This window comes from Muscardinus avellanarius, assembly GCF_963383645.1.
Source record: "Muscardinus avellanarius genome assembly, chromosome: 13".
Lineage (NCBI taxonomy): Eukaryota > Metazoa > Chordata > Mammalia > Rodentia > Gliridae > Muscardinus > Muscardinus avellanarius.
This window is the reverse complement of record NC_137799.1, coordinates 37,264,189-37,286,785: the sequence shown is the minus strand read 5'-3', so window position 1 is coordinate 37,286,785 and position 22,597 is coordinate 37,264,189. Positions and strand designations below refer to the sequence as shown.

The following is a 22,597-nucleotide window of genomic DNA, read 5'->3' as shown; positions in this document are numbered from 1 at the left end:
TGGAAACACGGTCTCACTAAGTTGCTGAAAGCCTCACTAAGTAACTGAGGCTGGCTTCGAACCTGTGTGATCCTCCTGTCTCAGCCTCCCAAGCACGGGGAATTCCAAGTGTGCACTACCATGCCCTGCTATTTTCTCATCTTAAATAGCCGTATTTTTATTTTCTTTTTCTTTCTTTTTTTCTTTCTTTTTTCTTCCTTCCTTCCTTTCTTTCTCCCAGACCCATTTTTATATTTTTATTTGGAAACAGGGTCTCTTAAACCAGCGAGGCTGGCTTCAAACCTGCACGATCCTTCTGTCTCCGCCTCCCAAGCGCAGGGATTACAAGCGTGCGCCACCACACCTGGCCTATAGCCTTATTTTTCAATGCTAGTGGGAAGAACTAAAATCAGCCTTCATTTTCCACTTGGAAAAAAATAAACACTAAGCCTTTACTTCAATATAATATGAAAAGTTTATTTATATCTTTCAAATTTTGCCCAAAAGTCATTTTTTAAAATAGGTCTCTTGTCACAGGATCAATTTTATCCTGGGCAACTTGGCAAGACTTTGTCTCCAAATAAAAATTACAAAGGGCTAGGGATGTAGCTTGGGGCTTGCCTAGGCTGTGCAAGACCCTGAGTTCAATTTTCAGCACCACTAAAACAAAACAAAACATTCTTGAACATATTTATTTTGTGTAGCTAAAACTTTCTACCCTTGGATCAACATCCCCCTAGGCTCTCCCCTCTGCTACTGCCAATACCTGCAAACCACCATTTTACCTTCTACTTCTAGGTATTCAACTCTTTGAGATTCCACACTTAAGTGTGTGCAACGTTTTTCTTTATTCATCCACCGGTAGACACTTAGGTTGATTCTATATCTTGGTTATTATAAATAATACCGCAATGAACATAGGAGTAAAGACATGTCTTTGACACAGTGGTTTCACTACACACACACTCACACACACACACACACACACACACACACACACACACACTGTAGCAGGACTGCTGGATCACAAAGTAGTTCTTTTTTGAGGAGCCTCCACACTGTTTCCTGTAATGGCTACATTTCTGCCAACAGTGTGCAAAAGTTCCCTTTGCTCCCCTTTCTTACTGGCACTTATCACCTTTTGTCTTTTGTATAATATCCATTCTAACAGGTGGAAGGTGATATCTCACTGTGGTTTTCATTTCCATGTCTCTGATGACTAGTTATGACCATTTTTATATGCCCATCGACATATATGTCTCCTTTAAAAACTGTCTATTCAGGTACTTTGTCCATTTTTAAGGGCAACAAGAAAGCTGCTTCATCTTATAAAGGAAGCTTTCTTTGAAAATAATATACCCCAATGACATGCCCAGTGTCTTTGGAGGTAGGAGAGTTGTCCACTATCCCTAGATGAGAAAGGATGCAGAATGCACTCACCTTATATCACAGAACAAAGTGAAACACTCCCGTGGCTTCAGTGTCCTTTCATGTAAAACAAGGTTTAGAGACAGGTGTGGGGGCACACACTTGTAATCCCTGTACTTGGGAGGCTGAGACAGGAGGATTGCAGGTTTGAGTTCAGCCTCAGCAAGATTCTTAGCAACTTAGAAAGACCCTGTCTCAAAAAAACAAAAATATAAAGGACTGGGGGTATAACTCAGAGATAGAATGCCCTTGCATTCAATTGAAGAATGAAGAAAGAAAAAGGAGAGGGAGGGAGGAAGGAAGGAAGGGAGGGAGGAAGGAAGGGAGAGGAAGTGAAGGGGAAGGGAAGGGAAGAGAGAAGAGAATAAAATGGGGCTGGGAAAGCAGTGCTAAATGGTTTCTAAAAACTTTTATGGCTCTGACATTTGGTGGCTATAAACCACTAAATCTTCCTTAAGTCATGAAATAGATGTGGGTTCCACCCCCATACGACTCATGAGCTGGAGCGCATTCACACGGGAGGGGAGCAGCACTGAGGCAGGTACCGCTCCTTCCTCAGTCCCATGGTTACCGTCATCATGAACACTTGGCTCATCTCCAGCGAATCCCAGAGCACAATGGCCAGAGAGCACAGTCTATTCTAAGTAAATAATACACATTCTAAGTCTTACCTGTGAAAATCTTTATTTCCATCTCTGCTCTGAGCATGTTTTTAAAGCAAACCTCAATTTCTTGGTCTGGGTGCATGGTAGTAAATATGTCCCAATAGTCATTTGTGTTTTGAAATTTCTTATTTGTATGCACATTTAGGAGGAGTTACTGGGGGTGGAACTTCCAAGCTATATCCCAACCCTTTTTATGTTTTTATTTTGAAATAGAGTCTTGTTAAGTTGCTGATTGTCTCACTACATTACAAAGCTGTGATCTTTCTGTCTTAGCCTCCCAACTACTGAGATTACAGACATATGCCACCATGCCCAGCCACATGTATGCATGGTATGAGAATCAACATAAAAGTTTTCCAGTGTCATGGTCTCTCCCAACTTTAGAACAGCTTTCTTCTTGCCCCAGAGACTTTCAGCTCAACGCACTTCCCCTTTTTTGGGGGAAGATACAGGCATTAAATTAAAGGTGTGAGGTTGTGTTTGTGCTCTGGGCTGTGCAAGTCTGCACTGACTTTTCCTGTGAATGATCTCCTCTCATTCCTCCCTTCCAAAGATGTCTTCTCTTACATCCCCTGGGCTGGGTTTATGGTAGTTTACCATATGCTATGGGTTGGTTGGATTTGAGACATAATAATTGTCTACTCCCAGTGTCCCAGACACAAGGACACATTCGTAACTTGAAAGGGAAGTAAATCAGCATTCGTTCCCCCCTCCAAAAAAATAGCTTTCTAGAGATACATTCATATAATTCATCCAAAAAAGGAATATAATATGAATGTAATTATAAATGGATATAATTCATCCAGGTTTACATTTAATATAATCATTTAATACAATAGTTTTTATTTTCATGGGTGTGCAATCATTACCATGGTTAATTTATTTATTTATTATTATTATTTTTGGTGGGTCTGGGGGTGGAACCCAGGGGCATTTGACCTCCGAGCTACACCCCCTGCCCTATTTTTTATTCTTTATTTTGAAACCAGGTCTCACTGAGTTGCAGAGGGCCTCACTAAGTAGCTGAGGCTGTCCGCGAACCGCGATCCTCCAGGTCTCAGCCTCCCGAATGCTGGGATTACAAGTGTGCGCCACCATGCCTGGCTACCATGGTTAATTTAAAAAAGAAATCATCATCCATTTTCAATCATTCCCTATTCCCCTAACCCTCCCTACCTTAGATATTCACTAATTCATTTTCTTTCTTCATGAATTTATGTATTCTGAAAGTGTATATAAATAGAATTATACAATAAGTTGCTTTTTGTGACTGGCTTCTTTCACATAGTATATTTACAGAGTTAATCCATGTCATGTGTCTAAACTTTTTATTTTTATACCTTTAACTTCTTTATTATAAATTACTTTCCATCGTATGAATACAGCACCTTTCATTTATGCTTTCATCAGTTGATGAACGTTTGGGGTGTTCCACCATTTTGACTATCATGAGTTTGGCTGTGATGAGCATTCATGTGCAAGCTTTTTATACATTTTCCTATATCTCGGTTATGTATCTAGGAGCGAGATTGCCCTATCATATGGTAACTTTTACTTTTGAGTAACTGTTAGAATGGTTTAAAAATAGTTACACCACTGTATTTAAAAAAATAGTTACACCACTGTATATTCCCACTATTAATGTGGAAATTCAGTTTATACACATCTTTTATTTTTATTTTTTTTTCTTTTAAATTTTTTATTGGTGCATTATATTCATACAACATATTGGGGTAAAAAACTTGTGTGTACAAACATGTACTCATCGCTGATTTAACCCCTACCCAATTCCCTCCCCGTCCCTCCCTCCCTTGCTTGGCTTAGTGATTGACACCACATGTGGCTTCTGTAGAGCATTTACCAACAAGTCACTTTCCTTCCTGTTTCCATGTGTCTCTGAATGCAAATTAAATTCTAAGTGGAAAAGCTTGATGAAGGGTGGATGAGTGACTAGCCAAGACCTCTAGATCCCAGCCATTCTCGTACCTGGTCACTATGTAGCCAACGTATCCCCTCTTCCTTCACCTCAGGTGGCAATTAGAAATCAAATGTCAGTGATGTTTTCCACGGACAGGGGCTGCTTACTGACATGTATACTATACAATTTCCTCTTCTCTTTATTCACTGTGGAGTGGAAACATTAGCACCAAAGAAAAGGATTGTGCAGGAAATAAAGTACATGAGGGCATAACTAGAAGGAAACTGAAAAACGAGCAAAAGTTTACCTACAAAAAAATGTGGTAAAGGGAGGGTAATAGATTTTTCCTAGACCTTTTCTTGAATAATCCTTTCCATGCTAATTTTTCAAGGCCTCTTGTACAACTTTTGATATTTCAGGAGTCTGGAAGGCGACCATTCTGCCCGCCTCGCTCACATGTGTGAGCTATCTGTTCCACATTTTGGCCTGTTACAGGTAAGAAGATTCCAGGAGTCATTTATTTGTATGACTTTAGCCAGAAACATGTACTACAGACTCTTCTTGTAATTCCCAAGACGTGCCTATAGTGCCCAGTATGGTCCCAGGAAGCGGATACATAGTCCAGGGATAGCCACAGATTTGGGTAGGAGAGGACACAACCCAACTCTGGATTTGAACTTCTTTGGTGAAGTAGCCAGACTCTTTGAGTGCTAGTGCAACTCTGAGGGGTAGGGCCTTTGTCTTAATTTTACAGTGGAAAAAGCTGATACTCAGCAAAGCTAAATAGCACGACAAAGCAATCAATTAGCAGATGACCTGACCTTGTTATTCCTTGTGCACTCTGGCGCTTTTACTGGGTGTCAGAATTGCTCTGCTATTTAGGGCTGGGAACACTGGGCTCCCAGCAGGTAAGTCAGGCTCAAGGGGACATCAGTAGAGGTTGAGACGAGGGGGACCAGTAGCATCAATCTTAAGAACAGCAATGTAGCCAGGCATGGTGGCACAGGCTTGTAAACCCAATACTGAACTTGGGAAGCTGAAACAGGAGGATTTCGGTTTAAAGCCAGACTCACCAACTCAGCAAGACCTTGTTTCAAAATAAAAAATAAAATAGGTCTGGGGGCTGGGGTGTATGTCAGAGGTATAAAAAGAGATGGCCTAAAATATGTATAAGCATTCACATGGAGGTGTCAGCCCACCCTGGAAACACACACACACACACACACACACACACACACACACCCTCCCCTCCCCTCCCCTCCCCTCCTCTCCCCCCCCCCCCTCATTCCCAGAAAATTCAGAGCCACTATCCAGACCTCAGGAACATCCTGCCTTCACATCCTCCCCATCATCCTACTCACAGGGCAGGTGTCTTTCAGATGGCACCCACAGTATGACTCTCCTGGCACGAGGGGCCCAGCTCCCCAACCAGTCCCACCTGACTCCTTCTCCCTGCTTTCTTCTCCTTGGACCTCATGGGTGGTCTGCATGTGGCTGGGGGAGATCCAGAGAGACATCTGAACATAACCAGGGCCAACCCCACTGCAGGAAAGGGTGGCTGACAAGAAGGAAGCAGAGGTATCCAGGAGGAGGAGACCTGTGTTCCTGTCTAGGCTGCCCCTGCCCCCATCTGTCATCCCGGAGTCCTGCCTCGCCTTCTTACCAGGGCCCTGGGCAGAGGATATTATGGATGAGGAGGCTCCCTACACATTTGGTGCACTAGCAGTGTGACAGCATTTTAATTTCTCTTAGTATTACTCCAACCTATGAACAGACAAATATTACAAATAAAATTTATGAAAAATAAGTCCTCCTTGCATTTGGATACCTAATTTGTTGCCCTAAGCTATCTATTATTAAAATGTGTGTGTGTGTGTGTGTGTGTGTGTGTTGTACTGGGGATGGGACCCAGGAACGTTCTATCTCTGGGCTATACCTTCAACCCTGTTTTATTTTTTACTTGGAAACAGGTTCTCACTAACTTGCTGAGAGACTAAGTTGCTGAGGTTGGCCATAAACCTGTGAACCTCCTGTCTCAGCCTTCCACGTACTGGGACTACAGGCATGCACCACCACATCCACATTTGCTATTAATATTTTATGTATCCTTCCAGAAAATTTCTACACACAATACAAATATGTGGTATGTGTGTGTTTTGTGGTAGCACACACAACTCCAATGCTGAAACATAATGAAAATCACATGTGTGATTTTGAAATTTTTAATAGTCACTATTTAAACAAGTAAAAAGAAGCCAGGCACGGTGGTGCACGCTTGTAATCCCAGCATTTGGGAGGCTGAGTCAGAGGGATTTCAGTTTTGTGGACTGCCTCAGCTACTACTTAGTGAGGCCCTCTGCAACTTAGTGAGACCATGTTTTAAAATAAAGAATAAAAAATAGGACTGGGGATGAAGCTTGGAGGTAGAATGGCCCTGGGTTACATCCCCAGTACAACAACAACAAAAATAAATAAATAAATAAATAAATAAATAAATAAATAAATAGTAAAAAGAGACAGGTAACATTTACTTTAATAATGTATTTCATTTGTCATAATGTAGCCTAAATACCCCCATTTCAAAATGTAATAAATATTAGCCGGGCGTGGTGGCGCACGCTTGTAATCCCCGCACTTGGGAGGCAGAGACAGGAGGATCGCGCAGGTTTGAAACCAGCCGCACGCGCTGGCTTAGGAGACCCTGTTTCCAAATAAAATTGTAAAAATAGGTCTGGGAGTATAGCCCAGAGGTAGAAGGGCTTCCAGGAACCCCAGTACCACCAAAAAAATGTAATAAATATTAAAAAATTATTGATGAGATATTTATGTTTATTTCATTCCAAGAATTTTCTATTGAGTGTGGTGACTCATGCCTGTAATCCCAGTACTTGGGAGGCTGAAATAGGAGAATTACAGGTTTGAAGCCAACCTCAGCAACTTAGTGAAGCCCTCAGAAACTTAGCAAGACCCTATTTCAAAATTAAAAAATAAAATAGGACTGGGAGGGGGTGTGACTCAGAGGTAAAATGCCCCTGGGTTCAATTCCCAGCACCAAAAAAGGAAGGAAGGAAGGAAGGAAGGAAGGAAGGGATTTCTAATTTAGTGGCCATGAAAAATGTAAAAGAGCCTGAAAAGATGCTAAAGATAGAAAGTTGAGGTAAAAATGTAGCACAAAAATGCAAATGTGGATGGGCCTATGATGATGCCAACCTGACCTTTCTGTACGGGCAAAGGATTAGAGGAGAGCATGAGGAGGAAGCGGTGATATCCCAGGGTGGGGTTGCTTTATGTCATTATAAGTTTGATGATCAACAAAACTGGTTTTCTGTTTTTTAAATCTTACTACCTAAGTAGTACATTTTCATCATAGCAATATAAGAAAATACAGAAAGCAAAAGAAAGACTACAAAAGCCATATACAATCTCATCTATCAGAGTCAATCACCATTTTGATTTGGTCAATACATTCCTACTGTTACTGTTATTATTATTGTGCTGGGGATCGAACCCAGGGCCATTCTACCTCTGGGTGCATGCCCGGCACTTTTTAATTCCTTTTTTGAACCATAGTCTTTCTAAGTTGTTGTAGGCCTTGCTAAATTGTTGAGGCTGGCCTCAAACCTGCAATCCTCCTGTTTCAGGTTTCCAAGTACCATGTTGACAATATATATTATTTTAAAATATATTAAGCTTTAGATTTGGAAGACAAATCAGAGCTATACAGTGAGCTGTAGTTGAAGCCACAGAGTCAAGGCTGCTGACCACTGACCTCCTGGCTGCTGGCCAAGGACCTTTCTGTTTACATCTATCAAGCTCTGACCATGCATGAAGAGCTGTAGTTATGAGCATTATTTATTTTCCATTTTTCCCCAGAAAGCACATGAAGAGGCTGTGGGCAGGAAATAAACACTTTCTCCCTTTGAAGTTCCATAATCCCTCCTCATCGGAGAGCGTGGTAAGTCTGCAGGTGTCTCTCTCTTCTGAGACTGAGCCATGAGCCCACCCCTGTCTCATAGGGTCATGAATGCACCTCTAATGAGATGGAGTGCTGGGAACAGTGGTCAGAGGAAATGAAGGTTCCCTTCTGTTCTGAGGCCCCTGTTTTCCTTTGAAATCTCAGGTGGCCATTGCAAGGTACTCTGGTTGGCAAATAGCCTATATCCTGTGGGGTAAGTGCTGTTCCATGCATTCAACCCAACAGACATTCCCCAGGCACCCACGAGGGTAGAGAGGATGGAGAGAGTGGGAAGAGCCTTTCAGGATGGAGGAGAAACACACTTCATGTATCATGGCTCTCATTCTTCCCACCTGTCCTAAAATCAGAGTCCATGAATGCTATCATCAAGGGCAGTAGTGACCCCCAGAAGGAAGTGACTCTCTGTGCCAGGGCAGGGCTCAGAGGCTCTCTAGGGGATCGGGCATCTGAATAGTGCTTGGCAGGGTGGAAAGAGGTGAGCAGGAAGGCAGGGGAGGCTGAGCCAGGCAAAAGGAACAGACAGCCTCAGAGAGCATGCCAGGGCCTCTGCAGGAGGGGGCGTGGGGTGGACTGCAGGGAGGGACATGGTAGGTCGTGAGTCCCCAGTGACCCCTGCTCTCTCGACCCCAGGGTACCTCATCATCCATGTGATGCAGTGCCTGTGTGGCATTATGATCATGTATGGCCTGGTGCTGCCCATCACCCACCATAAGACCCTGGAGATGCTGCGAGGACTGGGCCTGGGGGTGTAAGTGCGAAGGGGGTGTCCAGTTCTTGCTGAGTCCTGGGTGTCAACCCCAGGGACTTGGCTCTGACCCAGTAATGGGGCATTAATTCAACCCACAGGGACATAAACCTCTGGTCTGTTAAGTGGGGTCCTTACATCCCATCCCCTCCTCTCCCTTCCTCCTCTTCTTCCTCTTCATTCCTTCTCTCTTTCCTCATTCTCCTCTCCTCCCTTCTCCCTCTCTCTCTCTCTCTCTCTCTCTCCCTTTCTCTCCCCCCCCTTATATCATTTTCCAGCTGAAAAAATAGATTATAGGGAGGTGAAAATGCGAGGCAGGGTACCCTGGCTGAACTTTTGGATCTGCTATACAGCTTGGGGTAAATTACTTCCCTTCTCTGAGCCTCAGTTTACCCTCCTAGAGTACAAAGTGAATGCTGGCATTAATGAGCACTTACCATGTACCTTTTCGTGTATTGGCCCTATCAGTTCGGTGCTTATATACAGACCAGGAAATAAAGGCACAGAGAAACCAAGCACTTTGTCCAAGGAGAGGGAGGATGCGGCATTTGGAGCTGGGCCATCCAAAGCCAAAGCCTTCCATTAGCTCTGAAACCCTAGTTCCACTCAGGGGCTGTCAACACAGCATGTGCAGCTCTGGGCCCCTGCTCTGAGCTCCTTAGTCCAGTGCCTTCCTTGAGCCCCATGTGAGTCTGGGCTGGGCCCTGACCTACACACTCTCCCACAGCTTTCTCAGGTACCCCCAAACTCTATCTCTTTGTTTCATTCTCAACCTGTTAAGCCATTCACCCAGCTGCCACCCCCAGTAAAAAGAGACATCAAGGAGACGTGGCCTTGAGAAATTCACCTCTCTTTATGGGCATCAGTTTTCTCAGCTGCTTGATGGGCGTGGATGGCATGGGGTGTTCTGTAAGCGCGAGGCTTCGAGCGCATGGTCCTATTCTTCTGGGTGATCAGCATCTCTCTCCTCCCTGTCACTGGGCATGAGTAAAGGGCCTGGGAGAGTAGAACGGGCCCCTGAGGATGGCCCCGCCCTGTGTTGCAGCCTTACCATCTTCCTCGTCGTGGGTATTATGATCCTACAGATGTGGATTGCCAGCAGTTTCTTCCTGCAGCCCAAGCTGCACACAGATGACAAGCAAAAGCCCCTGGCTCTCAACAACAGGTGAGGGAGGGAAGTGGGACTCTAGGGCAGTGCCTGTCTCTCAGCCCTTCCCCATCACCAGCAGCAGGTTCCAAGAATGGGTCTGGAGCCAGACTGCCTGGACCTAATCCTGGCTCACCCCTCACGAGCCCTGTGGCCCTGGGTTAGCTTACTAAACATGTACAAACCTCAGTTTCCATCTATAAATAATTTTACATCCCTTAAAGATGTGTTGAAAGTATGAAATGTGTTAAGATATGGACTAGTTCCTGGCACATGGTGATCCTTTCTTTTTTCTTTTTTTTTTCTTTTCTTTCTTTTTTTTTTTTTTTTTTTTTTTTTTTGCGGTACTGGGGATAGAACCCAGGGGCATTTTACCTCCAAGCTACACCCTTAGCCCTATTTTTCATTCTTTATTTTGAAACAGGGTCTCACTGAGTTGCAAAGGGCCTCACTAAGTAGTAGCTGAGGTTATTGTGAACCCGGATCCTCCTATCTCAGCCTCCCAAATGCTGGGATTACAAGTGTGTGCCACCACACCCGGCTCATGGTGATCTTTTCTAATTCATTTATTTATTGAGGAAAACTGAACACTGAGGGTACAGAATAAATCCTCACACCACCTGCCCTTGAGATGTTTACAGCCCACCAGAGGGGTCAGGCACATAGACAACAAGGACAGTGGACTCCAGAGGGTGGGAAAGAATGGCCAGAGAGACATGAGTTGTGGAGGCAGGGTAGGGGTGGAGAAGGGAAGCAGGGAAGAGGAAGGAGGCAGCGACAGGTAATTCCATTGCAGATGGGATGTTTGAGCTGAGGTGAGCAGTAGGATGTAGGATTTCTACACATAGGAGGAATGGGCATGTCCAATAGCTGCTGCGGCATGGATAAAGACAGGAAGACACAAAAAGACAGGATGAGCAAGAAGAGTGAGAATCTAAAATGGTCTGGTCACTGTTTCAGTGAGCATTCTCACTACTGTAATCCAAAATACCTGACCACCACAGTTGAAAGGAAAGAGATTTATTTGTTCTCAGTTCTGGAGATTTCAGAAATTCAGTCCCTGTTGGGCCAGATTACATTGGTGGAGCTCAGGATATGGTGGCGGAAGGCAGAGAGAAGGAGAGAGTAAGTTCTCTGCTTTCCCATCATGAAGACCAGAAACGAGAGAGAGGGAGGAAGGGAGGGAGGGAGGGAGAGAGAGAGCGAGAGAGCGAGAGAGCGAGAGAGCGAGAGAGAGAGAGAGAGAGAGAGAGAGAGAGCACGTGTGAGCTTACAAGCTCCTGAAGGCATTTCAAGGACACAGGCAGTCTCTAAGGCCACACCCTCAGGGACTCACCTCCTTCAGCTACACTCCACCTGCCTACATTACTACCCATCAAATTCATTGTAATGTATTTATCCATTGATGAGATTAGAACCCTCCTAATTTAATCATGTCACCTCTGAACATCCATATGTGAGCTCTTTCAGGATATTCTATACCCAGACTATAATAGTCATCACATAGCAGCCTTAGGCAGTGAGAGATAGGAAGGGGATAAAAAGTGACAAGACCAAAGAAGCCCCTCTCCAAGGGGTCCCTGACACTCAGGATTCAAAGTTTGGGCTTCATCCTGAGGTAAGAGGAAGCACAGGCTTCGTGGTCCTTTGGAGAGTTTCCTCTGCAGGACTAGGAACAGCTCTCGCTGGGTAGGTCCCTGGTGCAACAGACAGTGGTAAAGCCTCACTTCCCTCCTGCTACAACACCTAGGCCAGCTACAGCGCCATGATATTTCTTATCATACAGAAAGCCTCAAACCCCAGGGATTGCAGGGAACAAGCACAGTTCCCCTCCCCCAACCTACATCTTACACTGTGCTCAGCACCCTCCCCACTGTCCCTGAGCCCGCCTCACCCCAGTGCCGCGAGCTGGGTACTCAGCTCTGCCTGTGGCATAGCACAGGGTTGCAGGGCTAGCAGACAAAGTCATAAGGTATTTTTGTTATTGTTATTGTTTCTGTTTTTGATTTGTGATGCTGAGGACATAACTCAGAGCCTTATACATGCTAGGCAAGTGCTCTACCCCTGCACTACAACTGCAGCCCATAGAGTTTGAGGTCTGGAGGCTCCTGTCTAGTTGCCTTGCCCTGCTCAGGAGGCTGCCTTGGCTGGCTTCTGTCTGCAGGAAAGCCTTCCACAATTTCAACTACTTCCTGTTCTTCTACAATGTGCTGCTGGGCCTGGGCGCCTGCCTCTCCCGGCTGCTCATCAGCTGCATCCTGGGCACATGGCTGATTGCACGCATCGACAGGACCATCATGCAGAGCGGCTACGAGGCAGCGGACATGGGTGAGTGACCAGCCTCTGCCAGCTGCCTCCTCTGGGGAGGGCTGCACTTGTGTCTTTGTGGCAGCTTCCTGGGAAGACAAGACAGAATCAGAGGCCTGAAGTTCACACCTTCACTCATGATCCGAGCTTACCTCCAGGTGGAATAAAGCCAAGCAATAGAAGCACAGGAGGGACTTGAAGCCTATTTAATCATGCCTATACTGCAGACCTTTGAGGCATAGAAGAGGGGTAGCTGAATTCTTTTTGAACAGTTGGAAGTTAATTTGTGAATGGATAGCTCAAAAAAATATCAAGAAGACATCTCAGAATTAGTTAAGAAAATGTTCCATTTAGTTGAAATACTCCAAAGTCAAAGCCATTTCAGAAGAATGAGAGTAGCCTTTGTTCTGCTTCTACTCACAATCACTCGGTCCCTCCTGCATTTGGTGTTTTCAACAAGGCCTTCTCTGTCTTTGCTACCGCTGCCCGGAGCCCCTCAGAGCTTCGAATTCTCCATTAAGTGGACAGATTATGCCCTCTAAAACTCCTTCCAGATCTTTGTACCTTGTTCTCAGCACAGACTCAAGCACCACTGGGGCACATGCTGATCAGCAGCTGTGTCATAAGCAGCACGCACAGGGCCGTGCTGGGAGGTCCTGCCGGTCTGACCTGCTCTGGGTTGCAGGGTTCAATGCATGGATCGGCATGCTCTATGTGGACCACTATCACACCAACCCGGTGCTTGTCAGCTTTTGCCACATCCTGATCACAAGCCACAGAGAGAGGAAGCTGCAGAAGGCCATCAAATACTGGTACCTGAACCAATCTACAGGTAACACCTCCTGCTCAAACCACACTGGGTTCAGAGAGCAGGAAGTGAGCACCCAGAGGCTCCCTGGGACTCCTGACATGCCCCGTCTCCCTTTCCTGCTCCTCTCTTTCCACGCACCATGTTCTGGGCACCCTTCAGCCAGGGAGCTCGAGAGGCTTAGCCCCCGGCTATGGGTCAGTCTGGCTGTGGGGCCTACTCAAGCCCTGTACCCTTGTCCTGCCAACTGGACTCCTCCTTTGTTCCTGGACATGAGCTCTAGTTCTTCTAGAAGAGTCCTCCATGTCCCACTCGATTAAGAGGCCAACCCATGTCCCCAGGCTACATACCAGATGCCCGCTGAGGTGAGGTTCAGTGTGGATCATTCTGCTCTGTTGCTTCTCACAAGTGTTCTTCAAGGCCCAAACCCCTGCTTACTACTGTTCCCAACCCTGGGGATAGCCAGGTCTATGGGACAGCTCACATCCCTCCACCCCCTCCTGCTCCCAGGAGTCCCAGCTCAGCTTCTTCTACCCACACATTCCAGGCAGCTCTTCCAAAATCCTGTGAGAACAACAGAGGCAAACTCCCACTCCATCACCCTCAGGCCCTGGTCTATCTGCTGTGATTCAATCCTAGGTCCCCGCATCTCATCAAGGTCTAAGATGAGGTGGCTTCTGCTGCAGACCCTGATCAACAATCCCAGACTTATCATGCTCAGAAAATCAAAATCCAGGCACAGTTCCCGGGACTTTACCCATATTCTGCTGACGTGCTCAGAATGCTGACGGTGGCGGCCGACATCTGCTTCAAGGCCAGGCCTGGCCACCTGCTCCTGAGAGAAGACTCAGCCTGACCAGCAGCTGTTTCCTGCAAGGAACAGGATGATGTGGGCACTGTCCATGCACATGGCAGATAGCACTGGCCACTCATGGGATGGCCACCTGGACTGAGGTTAAAGTCTCAGGGCTGTTTCATTCCCTTGAGGGAAAAATGATAAAAAACTAATGAAAAGTCTGTTGAGCAAATTTTACCCATAATAATTCCACTCTCCATCATTGGTAAGCAGCCTTGGGAGTTACCTGTTAAGAAGCACTAGTTTAACTCCAAAGTAGTCTCTTTAAAAGGTGGTAACATATCTACACCAGACAACCTTATTTTTAGGCCAGATGTGATGGTACACACATGTCATCCCATCTACTCAGGAGCCTGAGACCAGGGGATCTAAGGTTTGAGGTCAGACTCAGCCACTTAGCAATACCCTGTCTCAAAGTAAAAAGGGCTGTGGATGTAACTCAGTGGTAGAACATCCCTAGGTCCAATATCCAGGATAGATAGATAATAGATAGATTAGATAGATAGATAGATAGATAGATGGATGGATAGATAGATAGATAAGCAGACAGAGGATATAGCTCAGTGGTAGAGTATCCCAGGTTCAAGTTCCAGTACTGGAGGAAAAAACCTGTTTTTCCCTTGAATAGTGTGGTCCTCTAACCAGCAGCCCTCATTGTTTCCTTCTTCCCAGGCTTTAGGGTGGGTGGGAGAAAAGAAAATCCAGAATCCCAGCCCTAATCTGGGAGGTCCAGCAGGCACTCATGAGCCCTGAGTACTATGGCTGATGAGGGGTGGGCCACAGCTGACCTCTGGGTTGCTCACAAAGATGTTCAGATTCTCTTGGACAGGGGTGGGGTCACCTGAGAAAGCCACTTGTCCGGAAAGCAGAGGCAGAGTGAGCAGGAATTCCAAATGGGGGGCCATAAGACCAAAGTTGTGTGAACTGGCAAGTCCCAGGATGCTTGGTGAGGGTGAGCCAGGTAGCATGTGAGAGTGCAGGGCACTGAGAGCTCACATACCAGGCCAGGAAGCTTACGCGAAGACCCAACAGAAATGCCTACCGATGTCCACATGCAAAAGGATGGTCTGAGCAGCATTAACTATATAGTCCCAAATTGAAAAGGAAACCCTACTATATACCTCGATCCTCAGAAATAAACTATAGTCACATTTAGAAATATATGAAACTTATAAACATGATGAAGGAAACTGACTAAAAGAATCTGTTCTGTATTCTTCCATTTATTTATTTATTTATTTATTTGCGAGTCTGGATATGGAACCCAGGGGCATTTGACCTCTGAGCTACTCCCCCTGCCCTGTTTTTTTTTTTTTTTATTCTTTATTTTGAAACAGGGTCTCAGTAAGTTGAGGAAGGCCTCACTAAGTAGCTGAGGCTGTCCGTGAATCGTGATCCTCCAGTCTCAGCCTCCCAAATGCTGGGATTACAAGCGTGCACCACCATGCCCAACTCTGTATTCTACCATTTAAATAAATGCTTTAAAAATATAAAGCTGGGTTTGGTGGTGCATGCTTCTAATCCCAGCATTTGGGAGCCTGAGACTGGAGGATCACGATTTGGGGACAGCCTCAGCTACTTAGGCCCTCTATAACTTAGTGAGACCCTGTTTCAAAAAATAAAGAATAAAAATAGGGCAGGGGCTATAGCTCGGAGGTTGAATACCCCTGGGTTCCATCCTCAGACCTGCAAAAAAGTAAATAAATAAACCAAAAACTAATAAAAATAAAAAATAAATAAATTCAGGAGTTGGACTATTTGCTATCCTTGAGGCTAACAAGGCAATGACTTGAGACGGGCAGGTCAAAGTGGCTGCTGGAGAATTGGTTGGTAATGTATTTCTTGTGGCTACTGGTTCCTCTCAGACAATGCATTAAAGAATACATGCATGATTTCCATACTTTCAGGTATGTATATTGTGCTTCGACATACACATTCAATCAGTTGGACAAAGAACTTTTCTTCTGGATAGTCACAAAGCCAGATGGCACAGTGGTTAGTTCAAGACTCTCTCAAAGCCGGGCATGGTGGCACACACTTGTAATCCCAGCATTTGGGAGGCTGAGACCTGGAGGATCACCGTTCGAGGACGGCCTCAGCTACTTAGTGAGGCCCTCTGCAACTCAGTGAGACCCGGTTTCAAAATAAAGAATAAAAAATATATAGGGCAGGGGCTGTAACTTGGAGGTCAAATGCCCCTAGGTTCCATCCCCAGACCCGCAAAAAAAAAAAAAAAAAAAAAAAAAGACTCAAGTTATAGGGCTTAGAGTCACATCTTGGAGCTAACTCTTTTTCTGTCTCCTATATCCTGGCCAAGTTACTAACTCTGAGCCTCAGTTTCTTTGCCTATAAAATGGGTGAATTACAGTACCCCTCTCATAGCTATTGGAGAGATGAACTCTTTTCGATAACTATTAGCTCTTCTGGTGGTCCCTGTTGTGCTTCCTTCTGTGTGCTCTGGTAAGACAGATGACAGCCTAGAGTAGAGGGAGAGGGATGGGCTTCAAATCAAGATACATTTTTATAAGTTTTTATTATTTTTATTTTTATTTATTTATTTATTTTTTGGTGGTACTGGGGTTCCTGGAAACCCTGCTACCTCTGGGCTACACTCCCAACACCTAATTTTTATATTTTTATTTGGAAACAGGGTCTCTTAAGCCAGCGAGGCTGGCTTCGAACCTGCGCGATCCTCCTGTCTCCGCCTCCCAAGCGCGGGGATGACAAGCGTGCGCCACCACATCCAGCACTAAAAGTTTTTATTATTTTTAATTAACACATAATTCTACATATTTATGGGGTATACAGTGTGATATTTTGGTATATGTATACAATGTGAATTGATAAAATCAGGAAAATTACCATATCCATCATCTCAAGCATTTATTATTTCTTTATATTGAGAACAAATCCTCTCTTCTAGCTTTTTTTGAAATATATAAGCCGGGTGTGGTGGTGCATGCTTGTAATCCCAGTACTTGGTGGACTGAAACAGGAGGATGGCAGGTTCTCAGCCAGCCTCAGCTACTTAGGCCTTCCACAATTTACTGAGACCCTGTTTCAAAATAAAAAGTTAAAAAAATAGGGCTGAGGGTACAGCTTGGAAGTAGAATGTCCCTGGGTTCCATCCCCAGTACCACAATAATAAATAAATAAATGAATAAATAAATAAGAAATAAAGAAATACACAAATTACAGATATGCCAGAAAGTGTGTGGGAAGGGGAAAGTGTTTCTGATGCACAGGGCTCAAGCCAGCAGGGCCTCCTTAGATGGGAAAGAGAACAGAGACTGCAAACAATTCTTGGGCATTTCCTATTTTAGATTATATTTTTCATCCCTTCCCTGAGTCATCCAAACCTTTTCTTTGTTCAGTCGAAACAAATTCAATCTTCACTACAGTGTTTCACCTTGCTAAAATCCCAGACCAAAGGAAAGTAAAAGGGCTTTCTGTTCTCTATTTTTTTGGTTTTTGGTGGTACTAGGGATGGAACCCAGCAGCTTTCTACCTCTGGGCTACACTCCCAGACCTATTTTATACTTTATTTGGCAACAGGGTCTCACTAAGTTGCTGAGAGCCTCACTAAGTAGCTGAGGCTGGCTTCGAACCCGTGCGATCTTCCTGTCTCAGCCTCCCAAGCGCGGGGATTACAAGTGTGCGCCACCACCCCCGGCTTCTCTATTTCTTAATTTCTGATGCTAGACTGGACAGAATGGCCACTTGCTCTGGGAAGCTGCCACAGGGAAGTATTTGTTAGCCGTCTGTACAAAGATCTCAGCCAAGGAGAGGTTCTCTAGGAAAGAGCTGGACACTCTCTCTCTCTCTCTCTCTCTCTCTCTCTCTCTCTCTCTCTCTCTCTCTCTCTCTCTCTCTCTCTCTCTTCTCTTGGTACTGGAGATGGAACCCCTCCCAGACCTATTTTATATTTTATTGGAAACAGGGTCTCACTAAATTGCTGATAGCCTCATTAAAGTAACTGAGGCTGGCTTCAAATCTGAGCAATCCTCCTGTCTTAGCCTCCCAGGTGCTGGGATTACAAGCGTGAGTCACCACACCTGGCTGGGAGCTGGACTCTAATGCATAGATAAGGGAACCCCTTGGCCACAGTTTGGTGCCAACTACAAGCACTTAACTGTGGTCAGGCAAGCCTGGAGCTCTGAATTCTGAGCCCCTGGACCTCCTCTAAACTGAGAAAAGAGATGGTCTCTTTCAGGGTCCTTCAGATTCTTATATACAAATACTACCCTGTGTACCTTTCTGTAAAGTCTGACTTAATGAAGGCAAAAAGAAAGAATGGTTTCTTAACCATGATGGCTCAGTACTACCTGTCAGATTTCCTACTAGCTTCCAGAAATTTTAATGTGCTTCTCAGGATGCACCGCAGTCCAGGGGTATTCCCTGGAATCAAAGGAAGCAGTTAACTAAATTTCACTACTCAACAGGGGCCGCTCCTCTCTCCCTTAGAAGGAAGGAGTGGGCGAGGCCACCATGACCCCGCCCTCCACGTTGTCTTGGAGACCATGAGAGCGTCCTGCAGTTGCAGCAGGGCTGGCCCAGGCTAAGGGGCTGTGCTTTCTCAGGTTGGGGCGCGGCCAGACTAAGGGGCCGGACCTTTCTCGAATCTGCTGGGCTTTGGGGGAGACCTAGGGGCTCCTCTGGCTGCTTAAGAGGTTAGGAAGGGGGGTGGGAGGAGCCAGCCGGATCTTCTCGGCACCCAGTAGGTGCCTAATTAGAGTGGCCCAAATCAGGACCTTCCTTTGCAGTCTCCCTGTGTCTCCAGGAGGGCGGGAGGGTTCCTGAACCCAGGTTCAGTGCCGGACTGGAGTTCTAATCCCAGATGACATCTTGGACACGTTGAATTTTCCCAGAAGAGCTTGGCAGAGTGAAGCGCAAACAATAATACTGAAAGTTTCGCTTGTCTAAAATCCCTGAGGCGGCGCAGAGAGCCAGCCTCCTCCGAAAGTACGAAAGTCCTAGGCTCATCTGAGGTTTGTTTCATCGTTTTCCCACGCCCTGTCTCTTCCCCTTTTGGTTTAAAATTAAAACCACGAGCCGTCCTCGGGGTTCCACCGATCAGGTGCTGTCTGTGGGACCTGTGGTCCCTTCAGGACCTGCACTTGGAGCCAGTAAGAATGGGTTTCCAACCTTGGGGCGGGAATTGGAGCCAAACCCACGACGCGTCTCCCGGACAACGACTTCCTTGCAGGGCCAACCAGACAGCGGCCAAGATGTCGTCCGTGGGGAAGGTGACCCAGGTTCAGAGCGGCAAAGTCTACCAGCAGATCTTCCATGCCGAGGTAGGGTCCACCCTCTGCCCCTTCTCCCGCCCCCTCCCTACCTCCCCACACTCCCTCTGCTCCCTTCCAAACCTCCTCCTTTTAAGGGCTTTCACACCCAGGAATCTAATGAAGCAAGGGATTCAAAATTAATTTAAAAAACAATCTTACTAGTTCTTACAACGTATTAGTAGAAAACAAATGTCTATTCTTGAAAATTGGAAAAAAAAATTTACTCAGAAACAACCTGAGTTGGCAGTTCAGTGCCCTGGGTCTTTTTCTCACTCATAAAAGAAGTACTGATATTTCTATTTTAAAATTGGGTTTCTTTCTGCACTAGTGTTTTGACACATGCTCATTCTCCTTAATTCCCATGTGTGTGGGCGATCCCATACCTCACGGCCCTCAGTGGCTGCCTGTCTGCTTCCCTCCCAAAGAGTATTGAAGGCCTCCTGAGGACCACCCAGCTGTCCAAATTGCCCTGTCCTCTCTTGTGCACTTTACAGACCAAACAAGACCTAAATGAAACCCACAGACCCCCCAACCCTTCCTTTGAAGTGGCACACTGCTTATTTAAATGGGATTTTCATCTCTAGTTTGAGCCCTAAGTAATGCTCTCTGTAGAACCTTTGGAAAAGAAACAACTTTGATTACTCACACCATCCTGCCCTTGCAAGCCATATGCTATTCTTAACATTTGATATACTCCTTCCCACTCATTTTTCTATGCATTTAAATTTTTGAAATTTAATTTTGGTTGCAATTTTTAAATTATGCTTTTATTTGTACATCATATTTGTACGTCATAAACATTTCCCGATAACACAAAACAAAATCCTATGTAAGTCTTGTCTCTAATAAACACCTAACATTCCATCAAAGGACTATAGTGTATTTACTCAAGCAATGTCCTATTAGTGAACAGTCTGTCTAGTTCCTTGTAATTATAAAGAAGGCTTAGATGAGCATCCTGTTCCTTATTTTTAACTTTGTAAAACATGACTTTCTTGAAGCAGCTGGATTTTTAAGGGGGAGTCGTCCCGCATGGGGTAGGCACGGGTTTGGAGGCCTCCCTGCAAAGTGCCTTTCTGGTGGCAGCTTCCCGTGTGTCCTTCTAAGATAGGTGCAGTCAGCCTGAGGATGTGGGAGCATCTGTAACTCTAACTGCCCCCACTCATTCTCCGGTTTCCATGGATTCAGGTACAGCTGGTCCAATCCCTCGCGGCCACCAGGAAGCGGGCTGCAGAGCGTTCTGTGACCCCAAAGAGTGGCAGGATGCCCCTGATGAAGAAGGTGGATATTCCTGAAGGGGAGATGATGTCCCCCCGGCAGCGGAAGTGGGTGCACAGCCTCCCCAATGACTGGGTCACAGAAAACCCAGTTCTCTACAAGTAAGTCCTGCCATCCAGGCCACGCCCTCCCATGCTGTGGGGTCCCGCAGAGTCTTTGAAGGTTCCAGAAAAGCTCACACAAGATAGTGCCAGGTAGAAAGGAAGTCTCAAGTGCCTGCCGTGAAGCAGGGAAGCAGTAGCACCCACATGGGAAGACTCTGTGCTGCTTTCTCCTCTCTCCCAATAATTACTGATTGAGTGCCTTGAGTTGGTAGGGGGACCCTAGCTTCATGGAACTAAAGGTCTCCACAGTAAATACATAGGCAAATCTCCCCAAAGATGGGACAGCATTGACCGAGAGGACAGGGGCAGGACAGCTCTCCAAGGAGAGATCTTAGTTGAGAGCAGAGGGTGAGAGAGGGAAGGGTGGAGGCTCCTGAGCTTGGCTTGAGACTCAGGCAGGGAAGCCAGGTCTCCTCTACATGCCTTCATTGCCCCTTTCATCCCTGTGGGAAAGGACAGACCCAGTGTTGGGTACAGGTCTCTGCCCTGATCTGGCCTTTGAGTTTTCCCAGGGGAACCTCCTCAAGGCACCTGATCAGGCTCCTGGGGGCCAATGGCAGTCTGTCCGTGACTCTGGCTCCCACCAAGTTCTGAGCCTCCTCTCCATTGACCTCTTCTCACTCCAGCCCCAGGTCTCTTGCTATCTCCCTGTGTGTCCCAAGAGTCCCCTCTTCCCCAGGGTTCACTCTACAGCCACCCATCATCCCTAAATTGAGATACATCAGCCAGGAGCCCTGGGGAACCATGGGACAGTTTCAAGAAAGGCGCTTCTCAAGGAGAGTGTGGCGTTGTGCTATGCTGTTTTCTGGGGGACAGATGGGCAAACCCAGCTCTGTCCTGGACACAGAACCAGAGCACAGATCCCTGTGCCTGGGGCAGGGATGTCAGCTGCCGAGATGACTAGGGTCACTAACTTCACAGCCAGTCTCTCTGGGGTCCTTTGTCCCCTGCCCTGAAGAAGTGTCTCCCTCTCTCCCTCCCTCCTCTGTCCACATCTTCTGCCTCAGTTCCTTCACAGTAAGCCCTGTTCTAGTGATCAGCTTACCTGCTCACCTCAGTCTCCATTCTTCTTTCCACCTAGCAGGGCTGACCCCCTCCTTCCTGAGCCAGAGCAGATGGACAGAATCACCCGGGCTGTGAGGAGGGCTGCTCTAGATGCTGCAGCCCCAGCTCACCCGGATGCTCTGCGCTGTCTGGAGACTGATAGCCGCATTCCTAACCTGCTGTGCTTCCCTGGGTCCTCTTCCCACACCAGCCCCTGCCCAGTAGTCCCCTATCGTCAACAAAAGAGAGGTGATAGGCACATCCTCTTTGTCCTCCTGGGCTGCCCCAGAGACTTCCACAGGGCTGGGATACAGCCAGGTACAGCCCTAGCTTCCCCTCCAGCGTCCTCCCTCTCCCTGTGCTGGGAGCCGTTCTTCAGATATCAGCCCTGTGGCCTCTTACCTAGCCTTGGCTTCTTCTGGCACCTGAGCCCTCCTTTCCTGGGAGAGCAGCCTGTCTCAGCCATGTCTCTGCCTCCCCCACTCCCCTTGAGACCAAGTGTCTTGGAAGAACCTCTGCTTTCCCAGATGCACCTGAGCCTGTGGCAGTCTAGATCCTCCCACCCCAGCCACCTTGCTGAGGCCACCTGGGCATTTCTGCCAATTCTCTGTAATAGACTTTTGGCAGCCACTTCCCGCTCAGGGACCCTTGGCCCCCAGGTTTATCCATATACCTCCCTGGCAACCCCCATCTTCTTGATCTGCACGCCCTTGTGAATTGGTGCTCTCAGGGCTATCCTGGCCATCGGGGCCAGCTCCTCTGGGCACTCTGAAGAGTTGGTAGAGAGGGCAGACCGGGATGAACAGATGCCCTCCCTATCTTCCTCAAGCCTCAGAGCAGGTGCTTGAAGACAGGGATGGTGAAGCCCAGTCTGCTGGATCCCCTTCACCCCAGGCCCCTGGGTAGGTGGAGACTATCCCAGGGTACCTTTGGGAAGCCAGAGTCGACAGCGGCTTTCTTGGTCCTGTGAGCTCTTGTGGGCTGCTTTGAGCCAGGGACATTTGGAATAACAGGCCTGAAAGATCCTCCTCTGTAAAGTGGGCCTGGGGCCCCA

General features: G+C 46.6%; 2 protein-coding genes across 2 annotated transcripts in view; both read left to right on the top strand.

Moving 5' to 3' along the window:
* Window positions 1–13,761, top strand: part of LOC308272390 (stimulated by retinoic acid gene 6 protein-like) — a gene marked incomplete at its 3' end in the record, with an annotated part of 29,669 nt that extends 15,908 nt beyond the window's left edge. The window contains exons 10-17 of the mRNA XM_080709168.1: window positions 4,410–4,485; window positions 7,864–7,945; window positions 8,111–8,159; window positions 8,597–8,714; window positions 9,757–9,876; window positions 12,023–12,186; window positions 12,851–12,997; window positions 13,613–13,761. Of these exons, the coding sequence (XP_080565294.1) occupies window positions 4,410–4,485; window positions 7,864–7,945; window positions 8,111–8,159; window positions 8,597–8,714; window positions 9,757–9,876; window positions 12,023–12,186; window positions 12,851–12,997; window positions 13,613–13,761 (905 nt within the window). The remainder of the gene's footprint in view (window positions 1–4,409; window positions 4,486–7,863; window positions 7,946–8,110; window positions 8,160–8,596; window positions 8,715–9,756; window positions 9,877–12,022; window positions 12,187–12,850; window positions 12,998–13,612) is intronic.
* Window positions 13,762–19,057: 5,296 nt separating this feature from the next.
* CCDC180 (coiled-coil domain containing 180) overlaps window positions 19,058–22,597 on the top strand; it is a gene marked incomplete at both ends in the record, with an annotated part of 55,789 nt that continues 52,249 nt past the window's right edge. Inside the window, 2 exons of the mRNA XM_080708926.1 lie at window positions 19,058–19,126; window positions 20,306–20,496. Of these exons, the coding sequence (XP_080565052.1) occupies window positions 19,058–19,126; window positions 20,306–20,496 (260 nt within the window). The remainder of the gene's footprint in view (window positions 19,127–20,305; window positions 20,497–22,597) is intronic.